The following is a 27,850-nucleotide window of genomic DNA, read 5'->3' as shown; positions in this document are numbered from 1 at the left end:
CACGTCCGTTACCAGCAAAGTGTTCGCGTGTGTCCTCGACGTTGTAGTACGCGCCGTGGTTGAGATGCAATTGCAAAGTGACCGGTCGATCGACACTGGCACGCAATGGATTAAGCAAGCGAACGCACTGACACTGAACTGCATACCGTGGTGCACCGTGCATCGGGCGCATCCTTTCGCAAACGTTACACCACGCACCGAGGTTAAGCGATGGGGCGTTGGGAGGTTCGAGGTGTGCGAAGGCTCATACTGTGGTTGTTGCTAGTTGCGCTAAAAAGGTAAGAGCTTTGTGAGCAAAGGGATCTATTAGAAACCGATGTGACATAAAGTGATGGAAATATGGCGTAAACATGATTCAAAAGGTTGATGTTATCAACAAGAAGATACGGTATATCTAAATATCCGTTCCGTATTAACTAATGAAGAAGTTATTGTGAAATTGCTAAAAATTGAAATTTGTTAAAAATACATGTAAAACGAATACATAAAATATTCATATTAGAAAAACAGAAGTATATTCACATTTGATTACTTTACTTGACCAGAAGTATACCTCAATTAAGTGTGTATGATGATGTTGCACATCCGGATTAACAAAGTTTATTTAATATTCGTATTGCTCCCGTGCCATACACGTTTTCAATAAATGAATTAGGTTTCTCATCTCAATAAAAACTTTGATACATGAATTAAAAGTTGTCTGTACTATTTCAAAACAATACTATCTATAAAAAATAATCTGAATCAATAATCTGAACATTAAGTAATAATATGATAAACGATTACTTACGAGAAAAGTTAACTAAAATATGGACAATTTGTTTTTTATTGTTTTGCATTTCGAAGGACTACAATGAAAACATCTCAAAAGGGGTTTGAAAGATAAATGCCGAATAAGATAAATATTAAATCTAGGTTAATGTCACTAATATTGGAGAACAACAAAATGTATCAGACTCTTACCTGAAATTTTTATCTGGTTTAAAACGTAAAAATTAAAGCATACCTAGAATGGATAAAACTAGACATGAGAAAAGAGGTTTTTATAATTATTATATATTTGCACCAAACTTCCCTTAGTGCATTAAACTACTCTTGAACCCAAATTCCTGAACATTGAGTTTCTCTTAAGCACATGAATAGTAGGTAAACCCTCAACAAAGTCCTGCTAACCTCGTTCGGAAAGTACGTGATAGACATTTGTTTCTAAAATTTGTTTACGATGAGAACATATTTCTTTTGTGCACAAAAAGCGCAACGCTTGAATGTAGCCACAACCGAACGTATAACGCCCAACTTCAACCAATTCAATGCATTAATCAAGATTTATCAACCACAGCTTGAACGTTTGCCAAAAACGGAGCGCTAAACAAACCGCTTCCAAATCCATCTCTCCATCGTAGTCAGCTGAAGGACGGCATGGACTGCCCTGAACACCGACTGCGTGTGTGCAGCAAACTTGCTGATGAACCACACCGCAATCGGCCCGTAAATCAACATTATACCAACTATAAGACATTTACGAAACTATTTCAAAAATAATAAAGTACTCTCCGGGGTCCCGAGCAGCATTTGCAATGAGCGTTTGGATATGCTCAGAAGCCCCGGCAGCAACAAAAACTGGGCGGATTGTGCTGCACAAGCTAGATGGATGGGTGAATAGACCAGTTGTGCGAGTGCACCGTGCATGGGCAGCGTCTGCTCCGATAAAGATCCGATAAAGCAATGCCTGCAATGAATACAAATTTACGCATTACGTGGTAAGATGCAGTCAAATGCGAAACGTCCTCCACGCAGCCACTTCAAGTTGGCAATGCTTTTATCTTTTCAACGTAAAGTTTGTTAGTGGGTTGCAATTTCGCAATGCATCCTCAAACTTATCCAATGCAATAGGGCGCTCGGGAGGCAACAAAAATTCTGAGAGTGATGCGTTCGGTTCCCAGCAGATCTATCCGGTGTGATAAGAGAAGAGGAGAGAAGAGTTTTACCTTAAAAAAAAACACTGTATGGAGAAACACTAAACAAACACGGCGTAAACAAGCAATGGAAACGCATTACGTCGTGATCCGGATGCTTCCTGTCGGGAAGCTTATCTTCCGTTGTGTTGTTTCCGCACCGTCCGAAAAGGATTTATAATCGCCGAAAGTTCCGCTCCGTCCATTACGTCCATTGCGAAGGACACATAGCGATTTGGGAGCGATTTTCATTCAACGATCGTTTTGTCTCGTTGCATCAGCTGCATCAGTTCGCAGCGATAAGCCGAATCGAATTCGTGTGGGTCTGAGCTCTGGAGGTTTTGCATTCGTGTTTTGTGACATGCCCCCTCGCTGCTAGACCATTGCCGATCAGGATGGCTATCCCTGATACGGATCTGCAAAACCGGGACGTGCAAGTAAAGCGAAAGGGACGTGAAGAACGGACCGATGTGTGCGTATCGCAGATCGAGATCGCAGATAAGCAGTCTGCAGTGACAACGAGCGGATGATGGCAAAGACTGGCAATGAGTCGTTTTTTTGTTGGCAGTGATCCGAAGGGATTAATGACATCAATCAGGGAGCTTGGTAGGATCTATGGTTGGGCATTTGTTATTCGATACTGGAGTTTATTTTGTTTCCCTTGTTTTGCTCAAGATCATTGCTTTGATCGTTTTGACCAGTGCGAACCAGTTTGATCAGATCGGAGCTGTTCGAAAGCTGGAAGGAAACGAAAGCAGCAACTTTTCGGATCATTCATAGTTTTCTGGAACTATCGTCTTCATCCGTAACCACCCTCATTCGAGAAATTGATCGAAACCATCCAGTGGTACACGTGACATCGAACTCAGACGCAGTTCTGCAGGAATTCCAAACTCCTGACACGAACGAGCATCGCCTGAGAACCGGACTATTTGAGAAATCTGTTCCACGCTTGTTCCCATGCGTTACAAAATTTGTTCGTTTGAATTTTTCCCGTGGCGCGATTCGGGAATGCAACGAGTTCACTGCCAGCTACGTTCGGGTGCATTGTCCAAATTAATTTCGTTGGTAGTAATTTTGTGTTCTCACTCCTCTCCCACTATCGCCTGATTCAGAGTTTTTTTTTGCTTTCGGTGGAAGTCTAACAAACATTGTGACAATTAAAATTTTACCTTTTATCCGATTTTTCTGCATTTAAAGTTGATCAGCCCTCTAGGACGGTACAAGCTCGACGCGACGTCAATTGCGGTTACCATTCGCTCGGTAACGGTCGATAATTTTCTTATCCTGTCGTCGTCGACTTCTGTGGCTCCCCGAAATAGTTGGCATATTTTCTCGGGGAGAAGAAAAGCCACACGATGTGGTGGCCGTGCACTTCACCACCTCATACACCAAAGACCCAGCGAGAAGAGCACAAATTAGTATAAAGTTTCATCACCTCCGCCTGTGTAGTATGTGGCCAGGCTTTCGGGTGCTCTCCCATCCAGGGTAGCATAAATTCCTTAATGGAGTGATTATTTTTTACCGCTTGCAAGCATTTAATCGCCAAACGCAGCGGCGCAACGGATGGAAAGCAAAACGATCAACCGAGGAAATGCGGTATACCGCATTCGCCAGAGTCGTTGGCTTCTGAGTAAGTCTCTCCCGGGTCCCGGGTGAAACGAACCCGTGGAATGCGCTTTTCGTTCGAGTGCGAGATGACTAATTGGTTTGCATTGGCAAGGAAGGTGCAGTGGAATGTGCTGCGCTGTGGAAATCGCTACCCAGACTGAAATGAAATCTACTCACTTGTACTAGTATTTATGAACTTTTCCCCTATCAAATAGAGCTGATTTTCTGTGCTATGCGCTAGTTCGCTGGAAGATTGCAGGAGATAATTTCTGAAATAACTCGCTACGGCAACCAACCAACAGGATGAGCTGGAGCGCTCTGCATACTCTACGTGTTCTACGAAACGTTAGTCCTTCGATTAAATAAATGAAATCTCTCTTTAACTGTGGCATCACGAATTGGGAAGATCTTGAAACGGTTTCCACCACGTTCTGGAAACTCTTCAGTGAGATCACTCCCCTCTCCAGCTCTAAAAGAATGTCAAACATTTGGTTTTATTGGCTTTACTTTGCTTACTTCTCCACACCGGTGCGATAAGGTTGTCTTTCCAACGACCTGCGCCTTAGCCTGGCTGCTTCGTCGCTTGATTGTTTGCGCAAGATCTTCCCGATCGTCGATGTACTCCGCGCGGGATGCGCTTGGACAGGGAATGAAATATCTTCACAAAAGTTCTCACGGCCCCAAAACATCCGATGAAATTACCGCGAGCGATTGGGTCAACAAAACGGGAGTCGTTGCCGCCCGGTCTGCGGAAGCTGTCCGTGAGCCATCGAGCAAAGATGGATGTCGACATCGATTTAAAGGGCTCATATTTACCTAACCCTCACCCGCGGGTACGGTATGCACACGGTGGCTCAGGTCGTACTGGGGGTGAAGTTTTGCCGCCCAGACGGCGTCTTCTTTAGAGCTTTTACGACGAAACGAAAAAAGATCCGTCCCACCCAGGAATCTAGTGCAAAACAAGCATGCGGTAGCAATTATGATGAATATGCCGCCCGTTGAATGTGCCGAGAACAGAGGAGACGTCCTGAACGTTCCCAGGATCTCCGAATGCCGGAACGCTCTAACGCAACCAGGACAACTCGTCCCTGAAACTTCAATAAGATGGGATGTGTGTGTCTGTTTGTTTTTTGTTGCACATCTTGAGACGATGAGAATTGGGGAGAGAAATCACAAAAACGAAACTATGCTTTACCGTACCCAATGGTTGATGGAGCTGATGAATGTTTAACTGGTAGACATTAATAACCGATATGAATTTTTGTGCTCATTTTATTGAATTTCTCATGGTTGTTGTGCTACCCCACATTGTTTCTTAACCAACCACCAACCCAATGGAGGCAGCACATTCCATCGGGTAGCAGATATTTCAGCAGCAATATACTGTTCTATGCCTTTTCTTTTTCGGATGGAATACACCCGATGACAACGGCAGACACAAAAAAGGATGAATTGGGATTACAAAAGCGAACCCATGCGATGGGCATGATTAACTCATAACTCACCGTTGACACCAATTAGGCTCGGATTAATGCGCACTGCAGCGCGACTGCATCGCCTGTCGCTAATTGATAAAATTAATTCTACCTCCGACGCTGCCTCCGCCACAGTGCGGAAGAATGCAGCACAGTCCACGCACGCACATCTTCGACCCCTTGAACCTGAAAACATGCACAGCCCGGTTGCACTTCATTATTAATGAGCATCTTCGCAGCAACCGGGCGCATCGGGTGTTAAATGCCGAGCGTTTTGCGCCCAATATTGAAGAGAAGAAACATGCAAAAAAAACAACCACCCGGGACGGGTCAAGCTGATCGTGTTCCACATTTGGGGAGACGAGTGGACTGTGTTCAAAGTGGAGCATAAAATGACTGCAGCGAGAAAAAAAGACGACAACCGACGAACATAATGTGACTTCTTGCGCGCTGTCCGCACAGGATGCATAATTTATCTGCCACATATTAATTGGCCTACCATTAAGTTAACGAGCCGAAATTAGCAGCCATTTCCCTTTGGGCAGAGATTTTCTTCCGATATCGCGCATGTGTTGTAAATATTAGCCATAATCGGTGTATGCGTATTTGTTTATGTCCACTTTCTACAGATGTTTCGCTTTTTTTCTCCCTTTGTTTTTGATATTTTCACCACCAGAGTTCAAAGTTTGCCGGATGTCCGGGCGACGTGCCGTACGGTGCCGGGATTGACACGGGACCAGCTGGAGCTTTGCTATCGGGCGAGTGACGTGACGGCGTCCGCCATCGAGGGACTGGAGCTGGGTGTGCGCGAGTGTCAGTACCAGTTTCAATGGCACCGGTGGAATTGTTCGTCGCTCAGCACCAAAAGCCGCAATCCACACACATCGAACATGCTGAAACGAGGTAAGCGTAAAGACCGCCCGGTTCGATCTACTTCAGCCCAAAATGATCATCACTTCGGGAAGCGACACACGGTACGACATTTCCATCACGAACGCACACGTCGCACTGTCCGACCAGTATTCGAAAACCCCGGACGACTCGTTTAAGCGTGACCAATGGGCTTATGGGTCATAATTTTCTCTAATGCTACCTTCTTTTTTTCGTGTTCATATGTAAGGGTCGGGAAAATGCGGCCAACTGTCCCTAACCGGCGGCCATTTTCCTGGTATGTCATCCTGACGATGATGACGACAAAGCAAGCGAGCGGTCACCGTTCGGTTTGGGACACATAAAAATTGAGAAAATTTATGGTAAATTAAAGCTGCTCGAATTGAAGATGGGAAGGTGTTGCTTTATGCACCAAAGTACTTCCCAACAAACGGTTTTGGACATACGGTCGCTGCTAAAGATCGTGTCCCAGTACCGGAGCACATTCCGATGACCAGGGTAACTCATTAGCATAGTCTTTCTCTTCTGCTGACACAACAATAATGGACGAACATCGGTAATTCGTTCAACTTCCTTCTGATGAGGGTCCGAATCAGGTCTGTGAGTCCGGTGTGATCTTGGGTGTTCTGGCGGCATCCACAATGTTAGACACAGGATGACACTAAACGCACAAAGGTGTCAGACGGAGGTGACGTCGACAATTTCCGAACACACCGACAAAGCACACAATAGAATGAAGGTTTTTGAGATTTTCTGTTGCCACTTTTGGGTAACAATATAATTTAAATCTATATCTTTATCCGAATCTTCATCCGGTAGTATCATCATTCATTATTAGCTACAGCTAACCACATGTTACTCCGTTTCCGTGAATATGCCCAGAACGTTGCATAACTCCCGCTTCGACGGACATCGTGATGAATGGCATTCTTTCGCGTCGGAGCGTCCTCAGAAACACTATCACTTTCTGCAGTGACGTTCCCTTGTCTCGGGGACAACATTTCGCCATACAGTAAAAGGGAGTTACTTGCTCACTCGTCCAGCGTTTGTGCTGATTGACTGTTGCTCTTTTGACTGGGGAGGTTAAGACTACCGGCTACCGGACCAAAGTCCAGGCCCGACAGTCCATTCAATTGTCATACCGTGTGTCAACGCGTGGTCCCATCAAACCAGACCACGGTGGTCTGTCCACCGTTCATGCATCTCATTCAATCGTCAAACCAACCCAGAAGGCAATCAATCCTTCAACCCACCGAGACAAAGAGTGGCCAGTTGACAAGCTACGTAGACTCCGTGTGTTGGCGTACGGGTGACTTTTACCTTCTCGCGCAGTCCCGGATAAAGATGGATGGATGGGCCGAACTGAAACATCAAAATCGAAGTATAAATTGATGTAAATTTTGTTCCCAACTTCCGAACCACGTTCCGTTTCGGTCTGCCGCGCCGTGTATGTAAATGACACATCATCATGTCGCATGTAGCGCAAGGAAACTGCGCGGATCCGGTGTTCTCCCGATTGAGAAAGGCAAATTTAAACACGCGAAGAACATAATTTGTCATGACATGTACATATGTCAAAGTGTAGCCACCGTGATCAGCTACGGATAGCGATTGGGACGGAAACCCTTTCGTTCTCCAGTCTTCGGTCATCATCGACTCGTCAATCCGTACACCCGGAAGGTTGTTTATGTTGTCGCGTTTCAGGCGATTTTCCGCTCGTCAACGGTTGACATTTCAGTTCCCGGGCGTACCAGTGTGCCGATTTATGCGGCAGTGCCAGTGCAGTTGGCAGCCACTTTTCTCCTTCTTTGCATCGCAATCGATCGGATCAATCGATCAGTCAGGGTCGTGCGGTTGAGGTGCGGTCATTCGTCAAATTGATCGTTTTAACGATCATGTATGTTGCAATAAACCGCCTCCGAACGGGGGAGGAAAGGTTACCCGGGAGCTCAAGGAAACGAATACGCGATGCCATCCTTCACGATTGAAGTTGGAAGGTTCTGGGTGAATTTGTGGGAGATTTGCTCTGCTGCAAACAATGGTGCAGCGGTGAAGAGGATTGCTTAAGCGAGGCGAGAGACGGGTATCTTCATGGAAGGTACTTATGCGCGTGTATTTTTTAGGGAGAACGCAGACAGATGGTGGTGAATACATTTGAATGCACTTACCGAATACTTCCTTTGATGTGGATGACGCAACGGGTGACGGTAATATTTATAACCCCACGTCAAGCATTACGCTCCGTGAGTGGCTAATACAGCCATCCGTCTACGTCAGCAGGATTCTTCGTTCCGTTCGGGTTGACTGTGGATCAATTATGTGAGGATTTAATTTTGATGCAAAAGGATTATCATTTTATGGGACAAAACAGAGACAAATCGTCACAGCAAAAATGCCTCCCATTAAGAAGACGCATCCGAGATTAAGATTGGAAAAATATCGGGAACTCCGTGTCTTGCATATCTGGCACACGTATCTCGGGGCCATGTCAGCTGTAATTTTGCTTACTATTTGTTTTCCCCGTTCAGCATCTCATGATTGCATCCAAATCGTTGGAATGTAGTACACCACCCCCTAAAATTCCCTGAAGCCATACAGCCGAGCGAACGTAAATACTGATACAGTCCGATACTGGTCGCTAGCACCCAGGTGCCGCTGAACCAACTCTGGCTAAATCAATTTAATTGAAACGCTTCCGGTGGTCTTTCGCAACAAAACCTAACTGAACGCACTGCGCGAGGGAGAGAGCGAGTCAGCAAACATTAATGCGCTCTAAGCGGAATCATTAAATTCAATAATAATTTTCTTGATTGACTTCCAATCGAGCGGAGCGTGCGCTGATTTCTTCGCCATTTTGTCTTGCGGGGGTCCGTTCCGATTACCGTTAGAAACGCGCGGTTTTTTTCCAAACCACTCACACCCACGACTAATGATGGGCTCGCGTGTGGCATGGTCCCGTCTACAGACATTGGCGATACATATGTATCGATCGCCCAATTCGATTCAATCGCCCACCGAACCCCCGACATATTCGCGCATGATATGATCGATTATTTTTACATTTGCACCCCGAGGCGGCCGGGTGCAGAGAGTAAAGAGCTGAACATAAGCGAGAAAGTAATCTGCACTAGTCGAGCGGACTGGAGTTGGACGGTCAATATAGTAGATCGTGTGGCGTGGTGCGTTCGCGAGTATTGATCGAGCCGTTCACACATTTTGTAGCCCATTTGATAGCCGCCAGCGGGAAATCATTTCAATCAGCGCTGAAATGGTTTAAAGCGAAGCTGTACTGGGCACATAATGATCCCTGGCTGGCAGAAACTGACACGACGCGATGTTTGCACAAACCGAATGACGCAATTTGATGTAACGATACGATAGGCGGCACTGCACATACGGTACCGAGTAAGTGGACATGAGTTATTGAAAGTAAATACGATATTAGAACCGTATTATTAGCGATAATGAATGGATTCTGCAAATGTATGGCTTCCGCGTGCGAGATGAAATTAATCCAGTTTGTGCAACATGTTTTGCGAATTATGCACTTAACTTTCACAGAAGAAAAAGAGCGAAACAAGGGGTTGTTTTCAATTTATTAACAAATCATTCACTCGGGAAAGAAGATGCTGCTAAATAAAGTTTCAATACCATCAGTTGGTTGGCTGATGCTTCTCCCGTAAGTACTCGCAAGAACAACGTGAAGAATGTCCCTTTCGAAGCACGAAACCATGAAAAGCATCCGATCAGCAGCACATCATCAGCTCGGAACCTTATCATTTGGAAGCATTTTCATTGCTCATTGTCAACACTCGTACGATGGTAAATTGCGATGCTGCTGTCAGTGTCCATCGTATTGGCTTTTCCTTCCCAACGCCATGTCATCCTCGGTGCCCGCAACGGAATCTTGCGCTACATGAAGTCGCACCGTGAAGGACGATTTTCGATTTAGAAGATTGAACGTGAGGAACACATATCTGCCCGGTGGAGTTGTACGTGCAGCCGATGGGCTATGAAAGGGTTCCGCAGGAAACCCTTTACAAAAGTTATCCCGTGATTGTGTCTCCGAGCACCATTCGCAAAAGCTGGGGCCCGTTAACAAAGCAAATAAATTCACCCAACTACACGATCAGATCAAATCAAATCAGATATTTTCCACAATATGTGAGGTTTGCAGGTTCCGCTTCTGTCTCAGGGTTTGTTCGCAATGGTGAAGAATCCCACCGAACGGAAGGGATTCAGTTTGAAGCGATTTCGTACGTAAGTGCTCAGGTCAGATCGACTTGCCTCATTCGCTCCCTTGGCATCGGGAGTAGCTTTATTTATGCGCACCGAGGTCCCGTATTCAAAACCGCACACACAAAATGACGTTTATTTACAATGAAGCAAAGGTAATGCGAAGTTAGACCGCTAGGGATAGGGCACTTACTACTGGTGGTTCGGCCGATCGTTTACATCGCTTGGCATTGTTCCGTGATATCTCCCTCCGTTGGACGGCAAATCGGAGCAACTTTATCATACAATTGTGCCTAGTTTGTGGTGGATCCGTCTCCCTAGACGATTGACACTTTGCAGCACTAACGACAGCGGCTCGCTGCAGGCGATGGTGTTATTAATTTGATTGACCGAATCCTAGCCACATATCACGCCAACTAACTTCCAGCTGGAAGCGTTGCCACTTCTTGTCCGTTCTATCATTTGCTTTTGCACTGATCGATAGGCCAACCTGTGAGGCATACACCAAAAACAAAAAAAAAATACAAAATCTCGGATCCGTGTCGTGAGGTACCAATTCACCCATTCGCTGCACCGTACACGAGCGTGTCGATTCGGGGCGTTCTGAAAGCCACCAGAACACGGCAAATAACGAATGCAACCGCGGATGCAGACCGGCAGCGGATGCAGACCGTTGCAAATTCCCTCCTATCAACTTCAGCTCGGTTGGCAGGTTGTAATAAATAATTCAAAAATCACCAGCCAACATCGTCCGCGTCCTTGCGATCGCAGCATCCTCAGCCGTGCCCTTGGTCTCGCATGGAGGCACTTTTCAATTTAATTTCCATACAAATGAAATAAAATTTATTGGCTGATTGTTTTCGGATTTCAAACCCATCTCGGGCGGGCTACCAGTAAGCGAAGGGCAGAAGTGAAGCACTGCGGCGGGCGAGTAGCGAAGGTGGAGGAGACCGATTGCAAGCGTCATGCGACATCTTGTCTGTCTGTCGTACCCGGCCCGGAGCTGCCAATTCTTCGAGGGCAGAGCATTTGCTTTCGATACGTGAGGACGCACCAAGAATTGGACGTAACTGGGCGGAGTACTTTGGGCACAGTGGATGGGAAGAAGGTGCAGACGGATGAATTTAAACGTCCATCCAGTTCGGTGTTTCTGGGCATCATGTGGAGGAAACAGATCCCACGGGAAGGATCATCTCGCAAGGTTTCGCTAAAGGTGGATCGGTCAAAACCGCTACGGTGGAACGGGAACTGGTGTTGAAATCGAATGGACGAAGACGGAGAGTTAAATCAAACATTGAATGTGCAGCAACGTTTGAATAACGAGGGCTTTGAATTTGTGTGTTTAATAACAGGCGGAATCAAAATTCAAGCCAAACTCGATAGAAACACATAAACACAACGTATGAACATTGTGTTTATAGAGGTACAATTGTTGAAACATTGGAATGGAGTGAACCACTCCTGATTGGAACAACAATACGAAATCCTACTGCTCTTACGGATTATATTTAAATCTCGGAAATTTGTATACAGGTTGCAAGTGATAAAATTTAGTTTGAAGTTGCTAATCGAACCAAACCTATCTATCATACAGCTAGCAGAATGCCACCGTCAATGCTTTGAGACGGGGCGGCTCGGTGGCATGATGGTAGCGGCGCCAGTCTTCACACGCAGGACTGACTATCTAGCTACGGGTAAATAAAGTCACAGAAAGCCATAAATGGCAGGCTCACACCTCAAGATGTTGTTGTGCCGGTAAAGAAACAAGAAATTCATTGGGACAGTTACTTTTGCGGCCGCATAAATGCCAACGTATTTCGTAAAGGTTTCAGGACAAATGGGCAGTAGACTAGTTGGAGACTACAAACATTTCGGAGCAATGTTTAAACGATAACGAAGAATTCTCGTACCAAGAAGTGGACGTAGTAATTATAAATATTTGTACAACTTCCAACTACATGGAATTCCTGGGCTTGGATCTGAAATAATTTTTCAGATTATTATCATATTCACTGCTATCAAATCTTTCATTTTATGATATTTTACAAAATATTGAAAATCTTTACTCCAAATATATTAACAAATTGTTATATAACAACCCATTTAATGTTTTCTTTATTCAACATTTCCACCTTCCTTCGTTTAGGCTATAGAGAGAGTGCATTTGCGTACGCGATCGCGGCAGCCGGTGTAACGCACAGTATCGCACGAGCCTGTGCCCAGGGCCGGCTCATCTCATGCGGTTGCGACCCGTCCGTCAACCGGAAGGGCATGTCCAAGTCACTGCGTGAAAGCTTGGAAAAGGAGAAGCTACGCTTCCTGGACGCTATCGCGGAAAGCAATAGCGTGTTCGAGGAGGGCGACAGTTTACGCAAGCTGAAGGCGAAACAGGCCAGCAGATGGAAATGGGGCGGCTGCTCGCACAATATGGCGTTCGGGGTCGAGTTTTCCGAGCTGTTTCTAGACTCACGCGAAAAGGGCGCCGACATACAGTCCCAGATCAACCTGCACAATAACCGTGCGGGAAGGCGGGTAGGTTGGGAGCGTGGAGTTGTGTAAAGAAGTTAGTTTCAACATTAGTTGTGTGTGTGTTTTTTTTTTGCGACCTCTTCACAGGCCGTCTCAAACAATATGCAGGTACGGTGTAAATGCCACGGAATGTCCGGTAGCTGTCAGTTGAAGACCTGCTGGAAGTCGGCCCCAGATTTTCGTGTAGTTGGGCGCGTCCTCAAGCAACAGTATCGTCGCGCGATCCTTGTCGATCAGTCTAATCTCGGCAACGGACCCCCGATGATCGTCTACCGTAAGCCAAAGAAACGCAAACACGTGTCGAATTTACGCCCGCCAAGAAGGCAACCCCGTGAGCAGCAACTGGTTCCGCTCGGCAATCGGGTCAGTGGTCCAACCAACCGGAAGCTGGAGAATGCGCTCTTCTACTACCAAAGATCACCGAACTTTTGCGAGCGCGATCAGATCTCCGACATACCAGGTAAGGATGGTGACGATGCATTGGTGTCAGAATACTTCGCGTTTCGACCGTTTGTGTTAATGATTTACGGCTTTGTTTTGCCCATTGCAGGCACTATCGGACGACGCTGTAATCGGACGAGCAGTGGCAGCGAGGGTTGCGCATCGATGTGCTGCGGCCGGGGTTACAATCTGATACGCGAAAAGCGCATCGATCGGTGCAACTGCAAGTTTCACTGGTGCTGCTTCGTGGAATGTGACGATTGTGAAATCGAGGAGTGGATCAGCGTGTGCAACTGAAGGTGTTGCGCTTTATGCTATGCACGTTCGCAGCATGGCCGATTGTTTTCGTCCCGGCGCGCGGAAAAGGCAAGCTGACAGGTCGCAAACTAATTAAAACCCTTCCCAGCTCCTGCGACCGGTAGCGTGCGTGTTGAACGACGGTGGAGACAGTGAAGCAACTAAGCAGTATTACGGAACGGTCGCGTTCCCACATCAATAGCTAATCCAGTTCGGCTGGATGCTTCTGTACAATGTTGTACAATTTTTGTTTTATTTTTCTTTTTATACTGTGTGTGTGTGTGTGTTAAGGTCGCAGTCGTTAGGCAGGCTGGTTGGGTAGCTATTGGCCTTCGCCCTAATCCAATCCCAAGCCCATGCTCTCGCCCTATCCGGACAGTGATTTCACTCTAGCTTCCTAAGGACCGTGTTATTTATTCGAATGTGTTTTGCGTTTAAATTAATTCTAACCCTGTAAGCAGCGATTACACTTGTATGTGTCATAATGTGCCGCAAGCGAGACAGTTGTTTTATTTTTATATCGGTAACATTACGTTGTGCATGACAAAAAACCAAACACGGCTCGTGCGAGTCATGTTTTTGTTCGTCCGATTGCCGGGTGCCATCGATGTTGCAGCAGCAAACGTTTGAGAAAAAGGGCGTTCAGTGCGATCTTCATGAAGAACAATTGAAGCAAACTGATGGCTACGAAACGTGTAGAGAGTTGTAGAATAAGGCACGTAGACAGCTTTAGCGAGGCGCAAGTAAATGTAGCGAATTGATTCGTGATAATAAATTATGTCAGTCAATAACAGTAATTCGTGTTTTGGGATATTCATTTTACGAAGCAATTGCGAACTTTAATTGATTATATGCCATGGCTGGATGAATCTGGAGTGAAGATTGTGATCATAAGTTTTTATATACACTATCGATAGAAAGATAATCATTTTGATGTCGTAAAAGGTCGCAAATGTAAGGTAAATGTATCCCGAGAGCTCTCATTTATCTAGCCAAATAAATCCGACAACAATGCAACATTACGCTACAAAAACATCCCATTGAACAGTGTTTTATGCTTTTACAATTCCAATAGCATATGTCAAGGTTCATCCAATGGGAAGCGTTTTGTGCATTGATCCGCATCGATCTTCATAAGGCACTGCGCTTTCTGTAATGATCCCATTCATGCCTATTCCGAAGAACACATTTATAGCAAAACTGTATCAACGTTTTAAATGCGCTTTGCACAAAATGGACGTTTCTCAAGCGCTTGCATGGAAAACACGAAAAGAAAACAACATTCAATATGAGATAATTACATCGTCGGCTCATCATCATCATCACCCATCGTCCTTCTCGGCCCACTGCCAGCATCTTCAATGCTGAGTAGGCAGCTTTATGTCCCATTGATAAATCTTTTAATACTTCGACGCACATGTACGGATGCGCTAAAACTCGGTTCAAGAACAGGCAACCGGTGTGCGGAAATGCAAGCTCATGCAACCGCTCGCGCTACCTGGCCTTGGACGATTTGGGTGGAAAATCGCCTCACGAACGTCTGCCTTTTAATCATCATTTTGTTTCCTGTCGAAGGTGGATGATAGCTTCTTTGTTTATTTTCAACACACCTTCACAGCCCGGCCAGACCGGCCGGGGCTTTGATCTTGCCGGCTTGCCAAACGAAGGCGCACACCAGGACTCGGCGGAAGGACACACGAGCGAAAGCATCGTCGGGATGCACGGGATCGATTGATTTCCCTCGGTACGAAGTCACGCGGACCGGGTCACAAACAGTTCAATCCCGGTGCACAGCGCTGGGATTGTTTTGGGGCTAATCTGATCATCGAATTATGCGCCTGAGTGCTTCTTAAGCTGAGCTATTAGAGGGCCGGCGTGTTGTTCTTTCTTCGTTCGTCAAAAGTTAACAGATTGCCGCAGCAAGATAGCCATGCGGCTCAGTTCATCTTTTTTTTTGTGTGTCCGTTTGAGTCGTATATTATGATCTAGCAGCGATAGGTAGAGAACAAAAAGATCAATACGAAATCAGATTACATGGCCGAATGATGCGTGCAGCAGGAAAAAGTGAAAACTAACTAACAAGCTTACGTGTTGGTTCGTCTGGCTTCGTGAAAACAGTGAAAGGGAAATTTGTTTTGCATGTTTCCACCCTGCATTCTAAGCATCGTTAATAGGCATCTTAGGATGAGGGCGACAAGGGACGGCAGGGTGCTCGTGCATAAAGAGAATTAAATCATATCAATCTCGCCGTTGGATTTTGCACACCAGCAACGAGCGAAACATGACGCCCTGCGGTCCGTATTGGCTTTCACGTGACATCCTAAAACGCATCAAAGTGTTGCATTAACACCAGCCGATGGTGTTGTTGCAAAAAGACTAGACGAATCACGCGGAAAACCTCGACACTAGCTGCATATCAATTAGAAGCACAGTATCGTACCGTGTTTGGGATGGGAATTCAACTAGTTGCGAACACTTTGTGCGTGTTCGTGCCCACAGCGAGCAACCTACCGAACCCATACTGCCTTGTTACCAGTACTTTGTCCCAGACGGAAGGAGTTTCGAATTTTGGGGGCTTACTGATGTAGATTCATCGCTTCGCCTGCACACGGTGTATGGCGTAACCGTGTGTTAGAACATGGGTGCCGAAGGGAGCTAACAATTGAATTAGTGCCAGCAGTGACTTTTGAGGCTTCTCCTGAGGACATCGGGTCGCTTTCCCGTTGAACAGCGACAGTGTGCAACGGTCAGTAGGTGTCTAGAATTCGCGGTAAGCAGTCGAACCCACTGTAGCAATCCGTTCTCTGCTGGTGCATGGTGTCGAGTTGAGTTGCCAAGGAATAACCCCATCTTCAATAGCTGCAGAATTGGCCAGCACCCAAGCGAGTGTTTAGCAATTGGTAGTTTTTCATAAACAAAGTACTTAAACTGAGCTGTACGAAGTGGGAAAGCAATATCTTTCGGGTAATGTTTTGTGTAACGTGAACTTAAAAAAATTAAGTGATTGAAATGAAAATTTCCAGTGAAGATCTTTCCCGTAACGTTGGGAGAATGTTGCATTTCATAAACAAAGCAATCAGTTGATCTTTAACATGAAGCACATTAAATCAATTAAGTGTAACGTTGGCGCCGGAAGTGTTTCAAGTGCTACCTTCGATAACCTAACAGGATTAGTGCGACAATACGACCGCGAAACGAAAACCAATAAATTTCTAACAAGGTTTCCCCGATGTCTTCGAGTGTTGGTTTTGCGTAACCGTGCTACTACCCGTTGAATATGTGAAGTTATTTCCGGAACCGGACGCGTTTATTCAATTTTGTGCAAGCAACTACTGAATAGAATTGTATCAAGTGAGCTAATTTGAAACCATCAGGGTGAAAGTAACCGCATTCACTTTTGCAAATCACCTCAACTAAAGAAGAATGTTGTGTGTTCGTCTAAAATTGCGATAAAATGAATCATCTAAAGGGACTCAATTATTTATCGTCGCGTTGCAAATTCATCGGTGGTTGAGTCATTTCTGGTTGGAGTTTTTTTTTTGTCAAAGGATGTGTCTCTTTCTTCAATTTTTTTTTCTTGAAAACCTTGACGCATTCCTTCGTTAACTATTACGACCTCAATCACCACTACGATCGTTAACGGCTCGATCGGAATTTCAAACCACAAACGGGCGGTAGTAGTCTGGGTACAGTGATGGGAACGGGTACCGACGAATAACTCACTCAACGATCGTAACTAATGAAAATGAGCAAAATTCCTTTCCCTTCAATCAATTGAAGATCTTCGTGGTTTTTGTGATTGAAGATCTTCGTGGTTTTTGTCATTCGATTTATTACTACGGACGATGAAGGTCTGAAGGACCATGAAGGTCTTCAGAAGCAAAACAAAAATGCGCGTACGATTGGGACGGAAAGAAGGTTTATAATTTTGTTGAAATAATCTTTTTTAATCATTATTGCATTGCAACATTTTTTTACATAGAAAGACGTTATTTTCGTAACGAAGCTAAACAGCTAAACAGCTAACAGCAAAGCTCGTCGTATTTCACAAGTCCCTTGATAACCCATGGACAACTAGATCGAATCGTAATTGAAGGAAAGTGTAAGTGCTGCAAGTGTGCAAGTCCTGTGCCCGGTAGCGATGGCTAATTTAAAAATTGAAACGCTTCCCGATCCGGGGAATCGTTATAAGCTCGGTGAGCTCATCGGTAGTGGTGTGTGTGCCAAGGTGTACCGGGCTACTGATACGCAGGCCAGCAACAAGAATGTGGCGATCAAGGTGCAGAAGTTTGAAGGAGACATGAAAACGACCATCCAGGAAGAGTTTCGCATTTTGCGCGATCACTCCAAACATGCTAACCTGATCGACTTTTACGGTGTTTATCGGAAGAAGTGCCCGGCCGGGGAGTGTGACGAGATTTGGTTCGTGCTGGAGGTGAGTGTGTAACGAGCATTGAAGTTTGTGGGTTTTTTTGCTTAAACTCTGTGTTGATGATGTTGCATTGCAGTACTGCGATTATGGTCCAGCTGTGGATGTGGTCCGGAAACTGTTCGTAAGCAATCGTCGCGCTAGCGAGATGCAGCTGGCGTACATTTTGCGTGAAGTTTCGAAGGCACTGGTTTATCTGCACGAGCATCATATCGTACATCGAGATGTCCGTGGAAGCAATATTCTGCTGTCGAAGGACGGGGAGGTGAAGCTGTGTGACTATGGATTGGCACGCGACACGAAGTCTACGCTCGGCAAACGGGGCACTTGCATCGGTTCGCCATGCTGGATGGCACCGGAAGTTGTCACCAGCTCCAAGAGTGGTGAGTATTGGCAGCATCAGTAGCATATCCGAAGACTCCAACGATAGGAGCTCTCTCTTCCAGACAAGGATGTGTACGACAATCGATCGGACGTGTGGGCATTGGGTATTACGGCGATTGAGCTCGGTGATGGAAAGCCACCGTTCGCGGACATGCATGCGACCAGGGCCATGTTCCAAATCGTTCGCAACCCTCCACCAACACTCTATCGCCAATCTATGTGGTCGCAGGAGTATAACGACTTCATTGCCGAATGTCTCGAGAAGAATCCGGATCATCGGCCGTTCATTATGGAAATTATCGAACACCCTTTTCTAACCCAAGTGCCCGAAAATGACTACCATGTAGGTACCATGTTTCCATATTGAGCAAGAGATTTTTTGTGCTTACATAACAAATCTTTACATGCTCTTTTAGTTGAGCCAAGAAATGAAAATGCTGGCCGATTCGGTACTCAATGTGCAACTTCCGAAAAAGGAAGAAGTTGCGGTGGTTCGTGGATTGCTGAAATCGGTGGAAAATCGACCAGAAAAGCTGCACGTCGAGGATCTCGCGGCGCTAGAACATCTGTCCGAGGAGACGATACTGGAGGAGGTGTCCCAGCGTTACAAGGCCGGTAACACGTACACATTTGTGGGCGATGTGCTGATTTCACTCAATCCTAACGAAACCATTCCGGAGTACGTGCGTGGGGTAAGTACCGCTGACATTGGACGAACACAATAGCTTATCAATAAAGTTTATTTTCTCTTATCTTCGTTCTCACAGTTTCACTCGAAGTACATGTTTAAATCACGCTCCGATAATGCCCCACACATTTTCGCGATCGCGGACAGTGCGTACCAGGACATGTTGCACCACGATGAACCGCAGCATATTATTCTGGCCGGTGAGAGCTACTCGGGAAAAACGACTAACTTGAAGCTACTGATGAAGCATCTTGGTGTGCTTGGTGAGGGAAACCCGGGTGTGTACGAGCGTATCGTGAACGGATATAAGGCACTGAGCACCCTTACCAATGCGGGCACTCCGTTGAATCCGAATTCTACGCGCAGTATCATACAGGTGCAGCTCACATACGGTGCAACTGGAAAATTATCGGGTGCCATCTTCTGGGTATATCTCCTGGAGAAGCTTCGCATTTCTTCAACTAACATGTACGGTTGTGATTTAATGCCTTGGTTATCAAAGAAGCTTTAAACAGAAGTTCGTCTGTTACGTCTTTCGTAGGAATCAATCAAATTTCCACATCTTCTACTACTTCTACGACACGATGGATGCCGAGGAGCGCTTGTTGGATTTTTCGCTAGAGGGTGGTCGTAACTATCGCTATCTGCGTATATCCGAGGCCATGAGCTCGGATAAGCTAAAATACTGCCGCGACGATATCGCCGGCAATGTGAAATCTTTCAAGGAGTTCGAAGAACAACTTTTAGCTCTGGAGCTTTCGCAGGATATTCTTGAGACGATCTACCGAACGCTAGCCGCAATTTTGCTGCTCGGTGAGGTACGCTTCAAGGAAACGGATGGTGTTACTGAGCTAGAGGACTTCGAAGTGATCACCAAGATAGCGGCACTGCTGCAGCTTGACGAGAAAAAGTTCCAGTGGGCTTTGCTGAACTACTGCGTCATTGTGCGCGGATCTGCCGAACGTCGGCGACATACGGCCGATGAGGCACGGGATGCACGGGATGTCTTAGCAGCTACCATCTACTCCCGGCTGGTGGACTGGATTACGAACACCATCAACCAGAAGCTTTCGTTCAGTAGAGCCATCTAGTGAGTAGTGTCCCTGATTTTCCTTGACCTGCCCCAATGTCCTCTAAACGGTTCGTACTTGCAGTGGAGACAAACATTCCGTCACCATAACGGACCATTTTGGATTTGAGTGCTTCCATCGGAACCACATCGACCAGCTGGTTGTGAATTCCCTCAACGAACAGATGCAATATTTGTACAACCAGCGCATCTTTGTGTTTGAGATGATTGAAATGGTAACTTCCAATGAGGAGCGCAAGTGCGGACGGGTTTCATTACGGTTGTCGAATTGTCTCTCCCACAGGAAGAAGAACAAGTTCCAGTAACTGCACTTCACTACTACGATAACAAGCTGGCTGTCGATCACATTCTGACCAAACCGAAGGGCGTCTTTAGCTTCATCGACGACGCTAGCCGAGGACGTCACGGGCAGAACTACATCATCGATTCGATCCATACCAACAAAAGTCCCTTCATCAAGCGTACCAGTGGGCACGAGTTTACCGTGGCACACTATACCGGCCGTATCACGTACGATGCGCGCGGCATGCCCGATAAGAACCGTGATTTCATTCCACCGGAAATGGTGGAAACATTACGCGCTTCCGGTGAACCGATCATCAAGATCATGTTCTCCAATCAGCTGTCGCGCACCGGCAATCTGACGATGGCCGCCGAGGAGGCTCTGGGCGTCCAGTCGGACAAACCGAACAAGAAGAAACGCTGGGGTGCAGCACTGGTAGCGGAGAAAAACAAGGCGAAAAAGATGAACACACTCTCCAAGGGCATGTACTCGCAGGTCCACAAAATGCGCACGATTGCCGGGGTGTTCCGGGCGACCAGCCTCGAGCTGTTTAAAACACTCTCGATCGGGCCGAACAGTGGTGGCACACATTTCGTACGCTGCATACGCGCGGATCTCGAGTACAAACCGAAGGGATTTGCACCGGAAATGGTACGCCAGCAGTTGCGTGCCATGGCCGTGCTAGATACGGCACGGGCACGACAGAAAGGGTTTTCGCATCGAATCCCCTTCCAGGAGTTCCTTCGGCGCTATCAGTTCCTAGCATTTGATTTTGATGAGAACGTGGAGATGACCCGTGACAACTGTCGTCTGTTGTTGATTCGTTTGAAGCTGGAGGGATGGGTCATTGGCAAGACGAAGGTGTTCCTCAAGTACTACAACGTGGAGTACATGCAGCGGCTGTACGAGACGCAGGTTAAAAAGATTGTCAAAATTCAATCGATGATGCGTGCGTTCCTTGCGAAGCGTTCCGTCGCGACCAAGCTGAAGCAGATCCACCGTGAATCAAGTGAGCAACGGTTGAGAGTTGTCAAGATCGATTAATCTTATCTTAACTTACGTTAAATTTTCAGTTCGCAAGAAGCAAACGAATAGCCAGGACAATCAGGATGAAGCGGCGCTGAAGATTCAGTCCGCATATCGGGGCCATATGGCACGGAAGAAGTATCGTCCGTTGATAAATGATCGTACGGGCAAGCTGGATGCTGAAACGGCCGAGTTTATGAAACCGTTCGCTTATCGCTGGAGAAAGAAGTCCATGTACCAGGTGTTGCTGCAGTACCGTGCAGCGCGCTACCAGGATTTAGTGAACATGTCTCAACAGGTATGTAATGAAATACCGAATAATTATTCTACAGAGATGTTGAATAATTACAGTGCAACTGAATTAAAGTTACTATTAACAACTGTTTAAGGGCTAAATGAAATTAATTCATACCAACAATAAATAACGTGAATAGTCAAATCAAAAGTACGTGACCTTACGAGCTCACTGCGCAAGCGTTACTTGTATCGTGTAGTGCTAATGGCATACTTTCAGGCGTATAAAATATAATTGCTTCCATCGTCGTTGGGTAACGTATTTTTCCGGTCTTTCCACCGTAGGTTCACATCTACAATCAACGGCTAGTTGCTGGATTCGCTACCAACAGCAACTGCATCATGCTGGACAAGATCGATCCGAACCAGCGTAATCCGGCCCTGCTCGGTACCCAGCGTACGCCGGTGTGGAAGTTACGGTTCCGGTTTGACGATATTCCCTTCTTCGACACCACGTACATGTGCGATCCATCGGCTGCATCCTACATCTACACCGGCAACGATTCCGACACGGAGGATTGGGATGCACCGTTGCGGCGCAGGAAAAACCTTTCGTCCGAAATTACCCATTCCGCTCAGAAAGGTGTACGGGCGAACGGGTACGGTGATGTCGGTGAGCATTCGCTCGCCAACGAGCCGTTCCATCGGGATCCAAGCTTACCGATCAAACGGTGAGGTGCCATAAGGTGAGAGATCGGTTACGGTATGAATAACCGAGTTCGGGGTTTTGCTCCTCATTTTACAGCCTTTCGCCACATCGTGTAGTGGAACCGTACAACGTGGTAAATCGACCCCGTTCACCGATTCAACCTTCGGCCCAGATGTCCTCGGTATATTCACCTATTCCGTACTCCCGGCAGAGTGTGGATGATATTCGCAACAAGTTCAGCGGTACTAGCTTCGATGATACGGGTTCCGTTACCAGTAAGACGGCCGTCTACAAGAAGCGACAGGCACCGAAAGTTCCTTTGCCCGAACCGGAAGTCATTGCCGAGTTTCCATCGAAAGGTGTTAAGAAACGGCCAGCCCCGCAACCCCAGGTCCGACCGATCACACCGACCAAAATTAATCCGATCAAGGAAATGGAGCTGATCGGCAAGAAAAACACCGATGAGGTAGGAAGTGGCGTCAAGCATTGTGGCGCATCCTTTGTAACGTGGGCTGTGTTTTAACATTCCAGAATGACAACTCGGACGACGAACCACCGTTCAACTTCCAGGGTATGTTGCGCAAGACCAACTACAACCGCGCCTCAATGAAGCGCAACTCGGAGGGCCTTTCAATGGCCGCGACCAGCATCGACTTTGATGACGCGAACAACAACAATAACGGTAACAGCTACTACCCCACTGCCAATGCGGACGCCAAGCGCAGGGACTCTGCCAACGTGGTCTACCAGAGCAAACCGACGGAACGTCCGAAATCTTGCCAAGGGCCGGAAAATGGCAACAGCAGCAACAGTACCTCGCCCAATCTTCGCAAGCTCTCGCTCTCGCAGGACACGTACATGAACGACCAAAAGGCAGGACCATCGCGGAGTCGTTCCACCACACCGCAGGACGAAAACCAAAACAGCCTAACCGGGGGCTTCATTAGCGAGGAGATCGTACCGGGCATTATTGTTGAGGGATATGTGGAAGAGTTCTAAGTCCCGGTACCGTGTGGATATTTATATAGCTAGTGTGCAAACATTTCGAATAGCACACCGTTACTCGTAATTGTTCTCGTTTATCTGTTGCAGGTTTTGCACCCCACCCATCTATAAGTCTAATAAAGAATATCCCAGCAGAAGCAGCGTTACATCTCGATCGATTCGTGTCTGATTTACTCTCGCGATTTACTTTATTGCATTGCAGAACCATTGCAGTTAAATGCACTCGCTGTGCGACGGTATGTCTCCAGTCGTCGCCACAAGATATACACAACAAGGTGGCCGAGGTCCTTCATCGCCTTCAGCCGCATTGTTAGGATTTGCTTTGTTTTTAGGCTTTTGTTTTACTTTCTTAAGACTAGTAACGATCTACATTGCAAGAAACATTCGTGTTCCGCCAGTGCGCCTTCATTCGACGACCCAGGGTACGCGCCCGGCGAGTGGAGTAGTAACAGTGTTCAACCGTGGAGCTTAATGGTCCGTTTCCCTAGCCAGCAGCGTTTTTTAAAAGTGAGTTCGGCAAATAACGTCCGAACGCAGTATGAACTATTTATACACCAAGAAGTAGAAATATTGGTTGCTTGGTAACCGATCGTGTGGGTGTGCCGTGTTGGTTTGCTTGGATTTGTACCTTCCCCAGGCTTACTGCGTGCTGAACGTCAGCGGGAAATCGTTACGCTGCTCCTTGACGCCTGATTTCTGCAGGTAAATCTCCCGATTCGCTTCCTGGATCGCTTCCCATAGTTTCGCCTCGGACATGATCTGTCGCAGCAGATCCTCGACCGCCGGTTCCGTGTTGAGATCGAGCAGACTGCTGATCGACTCTTCGTTCGGGTCGAAATCACTGCTCAGCCGGTCCTTTCGGTTCGCTTCCACGTTCTGCATGTGACGCTGGAGCATGGCAGCGGCGGCTGCGGCTGCTGCAGCACTCGGTGGACTCGATGCGGACGAACGCTTCTTACCACAGCCGGTGAATGCATTGCAGAACGGTCTCTTCTGTGGTTCGGTGTTGTACTGTTTATATGCCCGGGGTTGCTGCAAAACACAATGTTGTGTGAATGTGTCTTAAACAATTAGAGCAGGAAGCGCGATGCGATCTTTAATCGAACCGACGTACTCTATCCACTACTCCACATTCCAGCATCTGAAGAACGCAAAACAGCGATATGAGAGCCAGTATTAGCTTGGCGGCACTTCTGTGAGCCATCAGTATGGTTTCGGCGGCACGGCTAATCTGTAAGTGAAGTAATCCAAACATCAGTTCCAGCAATATTTGTCTACGCGCCCACATTGCTCCATTACGTCAGCTTTAATTATTGCAATCTGAAATCCCTCGCCGTAACCTTGACCGAATGTCGAAGGGCTTCGGTACTTTACAGTACAACAGATGCAGTTCGAATGGGCCTGTACGATACCAGATAAGCGTCTTTTAAAAGGGAAAATTCGTTTTCTTATAATTCTTTTTCTTCGTAATACTCCCATTTGCCCGCCATACGCGTATGGCTTCATGCATTCATCCAAAGGCAACCAAGCATCGTCTGCCTTAGACACACATGCTCCCAAATCGAGGAACCAAACTGGGACGGGGCAGCTTCCATGCTGTTATGGGTAAAGTGCGAAAAACTGTGCACTCGCATCCCGCAGTGTGTTTTCAATTGCATTAACGTGTATGGAAAATGTGCCTCCGTCCGGGGTTGAGCGATCGAAAAGGGGATGAGTGTATGATACCGCAAGGTGTTTGGAGTTTCGTGCAATGAGTTTGAACTATAAAGATTTAATAAAGCACTCTACAAATATTGTACTACACCAGTCCAGTAAAGATTTACTAAATCAGTGCAGATATGCATCAGATATTGAAACGATATTAGGCAATTCGCTGATTTGGGTTAATAATGTCTTTGTAAAATCATCCAATAAGAGTCATAGGAGTTCCGTGTAATGAGGTAGAACTATAAAAATTTAATAAATCACTCTTCAAATATTATATTTCATCACAATTTTCACGACCCACTTGAATTAACTCTTCAGATGTTATACTTCATCACAATGTTGACGACTTTTATGAATGAATAAACACGAATAATGCTGCGGGATGTTCGCTCTTCATATCCAGGATTTAATAACTGCCGGCAAAACAATTACCCTATTCTAGTCCCAGCCAGATATTGTCTCCTGCAGATGTGTCTTACTTTCATTTTGAATCCCTTATTCCTTTCCCCAATCGTACTCCTTCGATACCACACTCCATCCCCCGCTTGGAACTGTGGAAAACACGTTTCCTTCCTTGCGCTTACTTACACAAAGCTCACTCACGCGTTTAGACTCGCGGTTTTGGTTACACTGCTTGACTGCTCCCTGCAAACAATAACGCGATACGCGAGCACTTGGCACAACCGTAAGAAGCCGAACTGGGAACGATCACTTGGTGGAAATGCACTTGCATATATGTCCGGAGTTCACTATCACAAAACGGCCGTGGAATCGCTAGGCGCGGTACGGAACTGTGTGCAATACCGGTGCTGTGCTTGAGTGTGGCCTAATCTTCGCTGACTGAGAATCCTTTCCGCCGACCGTGTGCTTTTATAGAGATATCTAACCGAGCAGCACCGAGCACGCCCGAAAGGACCGCCCGTGGGGCATATTTCTTGTAAATACTCCCCGCAAGTTCCGCTACCCATCGTCGGGGGTGGATGTTGCCCCCGTTGCTTGTGTTGTGTATCGTTATATAAATGCACATGATTTTTGCATAAAATCCTCGTTTAGTGGGTCCTCCATATAACCGCTGGATGCTGAGGAAGAAGGATTGAAGACGTATTTTTCCTCTCCATGAGTTCCACTGGAAAGTGGAATAAAACGTGTATCGGCCGGTCCACACCAGTGGGTTCGTTCGTTAAGGACGGATCGGTTCGACACCTCGTGGCTGTTGGTCACTTGCAAACCCGACGGCGTGACAGCGCTCCCGTGGAGGGGCACTGTTTTTATTACAACGATCATTTTCTGCGGCATTTGCTACCATTTTGATGCCCGCACGGACACCTATTGACAGGCGATAATGAACAAACCGCAAAAATCGTTTTTAAAAGTCAAGCTTTTCCGTTGGCCCGAACGCTGGGCGAAAGCACCCACGACGTGGGTTTTCTTTTCCCCTCTTCGCACCGGAAGGTGAACACGGTGTTCCCAAGTTACACCAAATTTCCATCGAAGTGACATTTCTTGTACCGAAACAGCAAGCAGCAACGCACCGAGGGAAGGAATCCATCAATACCATCCGTCGAGTGCTGATCCAACGCCCGACATGCTTTTGACGCGTGATATTTAGAAAAAAAGGGGGCCAACGCCAGTATTGCCCCACGGTAGGTGGCATTCACCTACTGAACTTTTGTGCGCTCAGGCCGCACTGCCGGCCTCCTTTCGTCTGCTTCCCCCAAAGGAAGGTAATGCTGTTACAGGATATGCGGCGATGCAGGTCCAGGCAGCGGGTTATGCAATTACATCCATCCGATCATGCACAAACACGGTGCGTTGCATTGTGCACTGGGATTGCTATTCAAAGCGGCTGTGTATTTAATTATTGGATTGATGCGCGACCGCGACTGGCAAGCAGGCAACCCTCTTCCCCGGCAAGGATGGACACACATGTGTATTTTCCTGCTGGTGGTCGGCAATGTGAGCATAATCGATTGGTTTGCTGCGGCGTGATATAATTCCGGATGGAGTTTTTGTTCCTGTTTCAATTCCGGCTTCCAATTGCAGAGGGGCCGCGACTTATTGGTTGATGTTTTGGGTTGCTGACTAATTGGTCCTGATAAGCCTATCGCCGTTGTTTGTCAGTCGTAAATTATACTGGACGCTAGTAGTGTTTTTTTAATTTAATTGGTTCTACGTATTTCTGTGTTTCGGTGTTGCAAATCGTGCATAATTGTTGAGTTTAGTGGATTATGCTCAACGCCTATGAAATCTTTATTGTGTATTCTGTGTTATACTTATTAATTATTATTAGTATTTGGCATGTTATTTCAAAACCTGGAAATATTGAAGCAATAATTTTAAAATGTGAAAAATTAATAGCAGTTTAGGATTATTTTTAAATCATCACTGCAAGGCTCCAATTGCTCACAAAGACTATTGACATGATCTTAACAAAATGCCACAATCAATTCCAAACCCCAATATCCTGCAAGTAATGTTTTCTTCGTTTTTTCAGCGGCAAAACAACTCTATTTCTGGCTTTCTTTGACTTTTTTCCCCCATAGCTGGGTAGTATGTGCTGCGTACAAGAAGGCACATAGCACAACCAATTAATATTAAGTAATATATTGTATTACAGTATGTCCCAATATGCTCTCGTGTGTACGGCGCATCCTTAATTTAAGCTATAAAACTTTAGGAAGAGTTTTTAATGGTAAGAGAGAAACGAGGTTTTAACATGTATTTTGTTTGAAGAAAATATAATGGATTTTATTTATGATATAAGGGATGAAAGTGAAAATATGTCTTTTACTGAAACTCTGTGTTTAATATAAACTGTCAATATAAACTGTATTCTATGTTATACAGTCATACCGCTTTC

At 46.2% G+C, this 27,850-nt stretch overlaps 3 protein-coding genes across 3 annotated transcripts; 2 read left to right on the top strand and 1 right to left on the bottom strand.

Moving 5' to 3' along the window:
• The first annotated feature begins 210 nt into the window (after nucleotides 1-210).
• On the top strand, nucleotides 211-13,435 carry LOC128716292 (protein Wnt-10a). Its single transcript, XM_053811213.1, has 5 exons — nucleotides 211-278; nucleotides 5,718-5,944; nucleotides 12,315-12,700; nucleotides 12,785-13,157; nucleotides 13,248-13,435. Exons 1-5 carry the CDS (start codon nucleotides 211-213, stop codon nucleotides 13,433-13,435), a joined length of 1,242 nt encoding a protein of 413 aa, XP_053667188.1.
• A 4,141-nt stretch (nucleotides 13,436-17,576) lies between these two features.
• Nucleotides 17,577-23,277, top strand: LOC128714381 (neither inactivation nor afterpotential protein C). The gene is made up of 12 exons (XM_053809254.1): nucleotides 17,577-17,870; nucleotides 17,944-18,247; nucleotides 18,311-18,591; nucleotides 18,665-18,940; nucleotides 19,016-19,404; nucleotides 19,478-20,026; nucleotides 20,091-20,241; nucleotides 20,310-21,318; nucleotides 21,383-21,633; nucleotides 21,915-22,300; nucleotides 22,375-22,744; nucleotides 22,810-23,277. Exons 1-12 carry the CDS (start codon nucleotides 17,577-17,579, stop codon nucleotides 23,275-23,277), a joined length of 4,728 nt encoding a protein of 1,575 aa, XP_053665229.1.
• A 645-nt stretch (nucleotides 23,278-23,922) lies between these two features.
• On the bottom strand, nucleotides 23,923-24,487 carry LOC128714382 (cardioactive peptide). The gene is made up of 2 exons (XM_053809256.1): nucleotides 24,398-24,487; nucleotides 23,923-24,315 (listed from the first exon to the last, which is right to left on the bottom strand). The coding sequence occupies exons 1-2, from the start codon at nucleotides 24,485-24,487 to the stop codon at nucleotides 23,923-23,925; spliced, it is 483 nt and encodes a 160-aa protein (XP_053665231.1).
• Nucleotides 24,488-27,850: the final 3,363 nt, after the last annotated feature.

Source organism: Anopheles marshallii, chromosome 3 (assembly GCF_943734725.1).
Source record: "Anopheles marshallii chromosome 3, idAnoMarsDA_429_01, whole genome shotgun sequence".
Taxonomy (NCBI): Eukaryota; Metazoa; Arthropoda; class Insecta; order Diptera; family Culicidae; genus Anopheles; species Anopheles marshallii.
The sequence above is the reverse complement of the archived record's forward strand: the minus strand, read 5'-3'. Positions and strand labels throughout refer to the sequence as shown.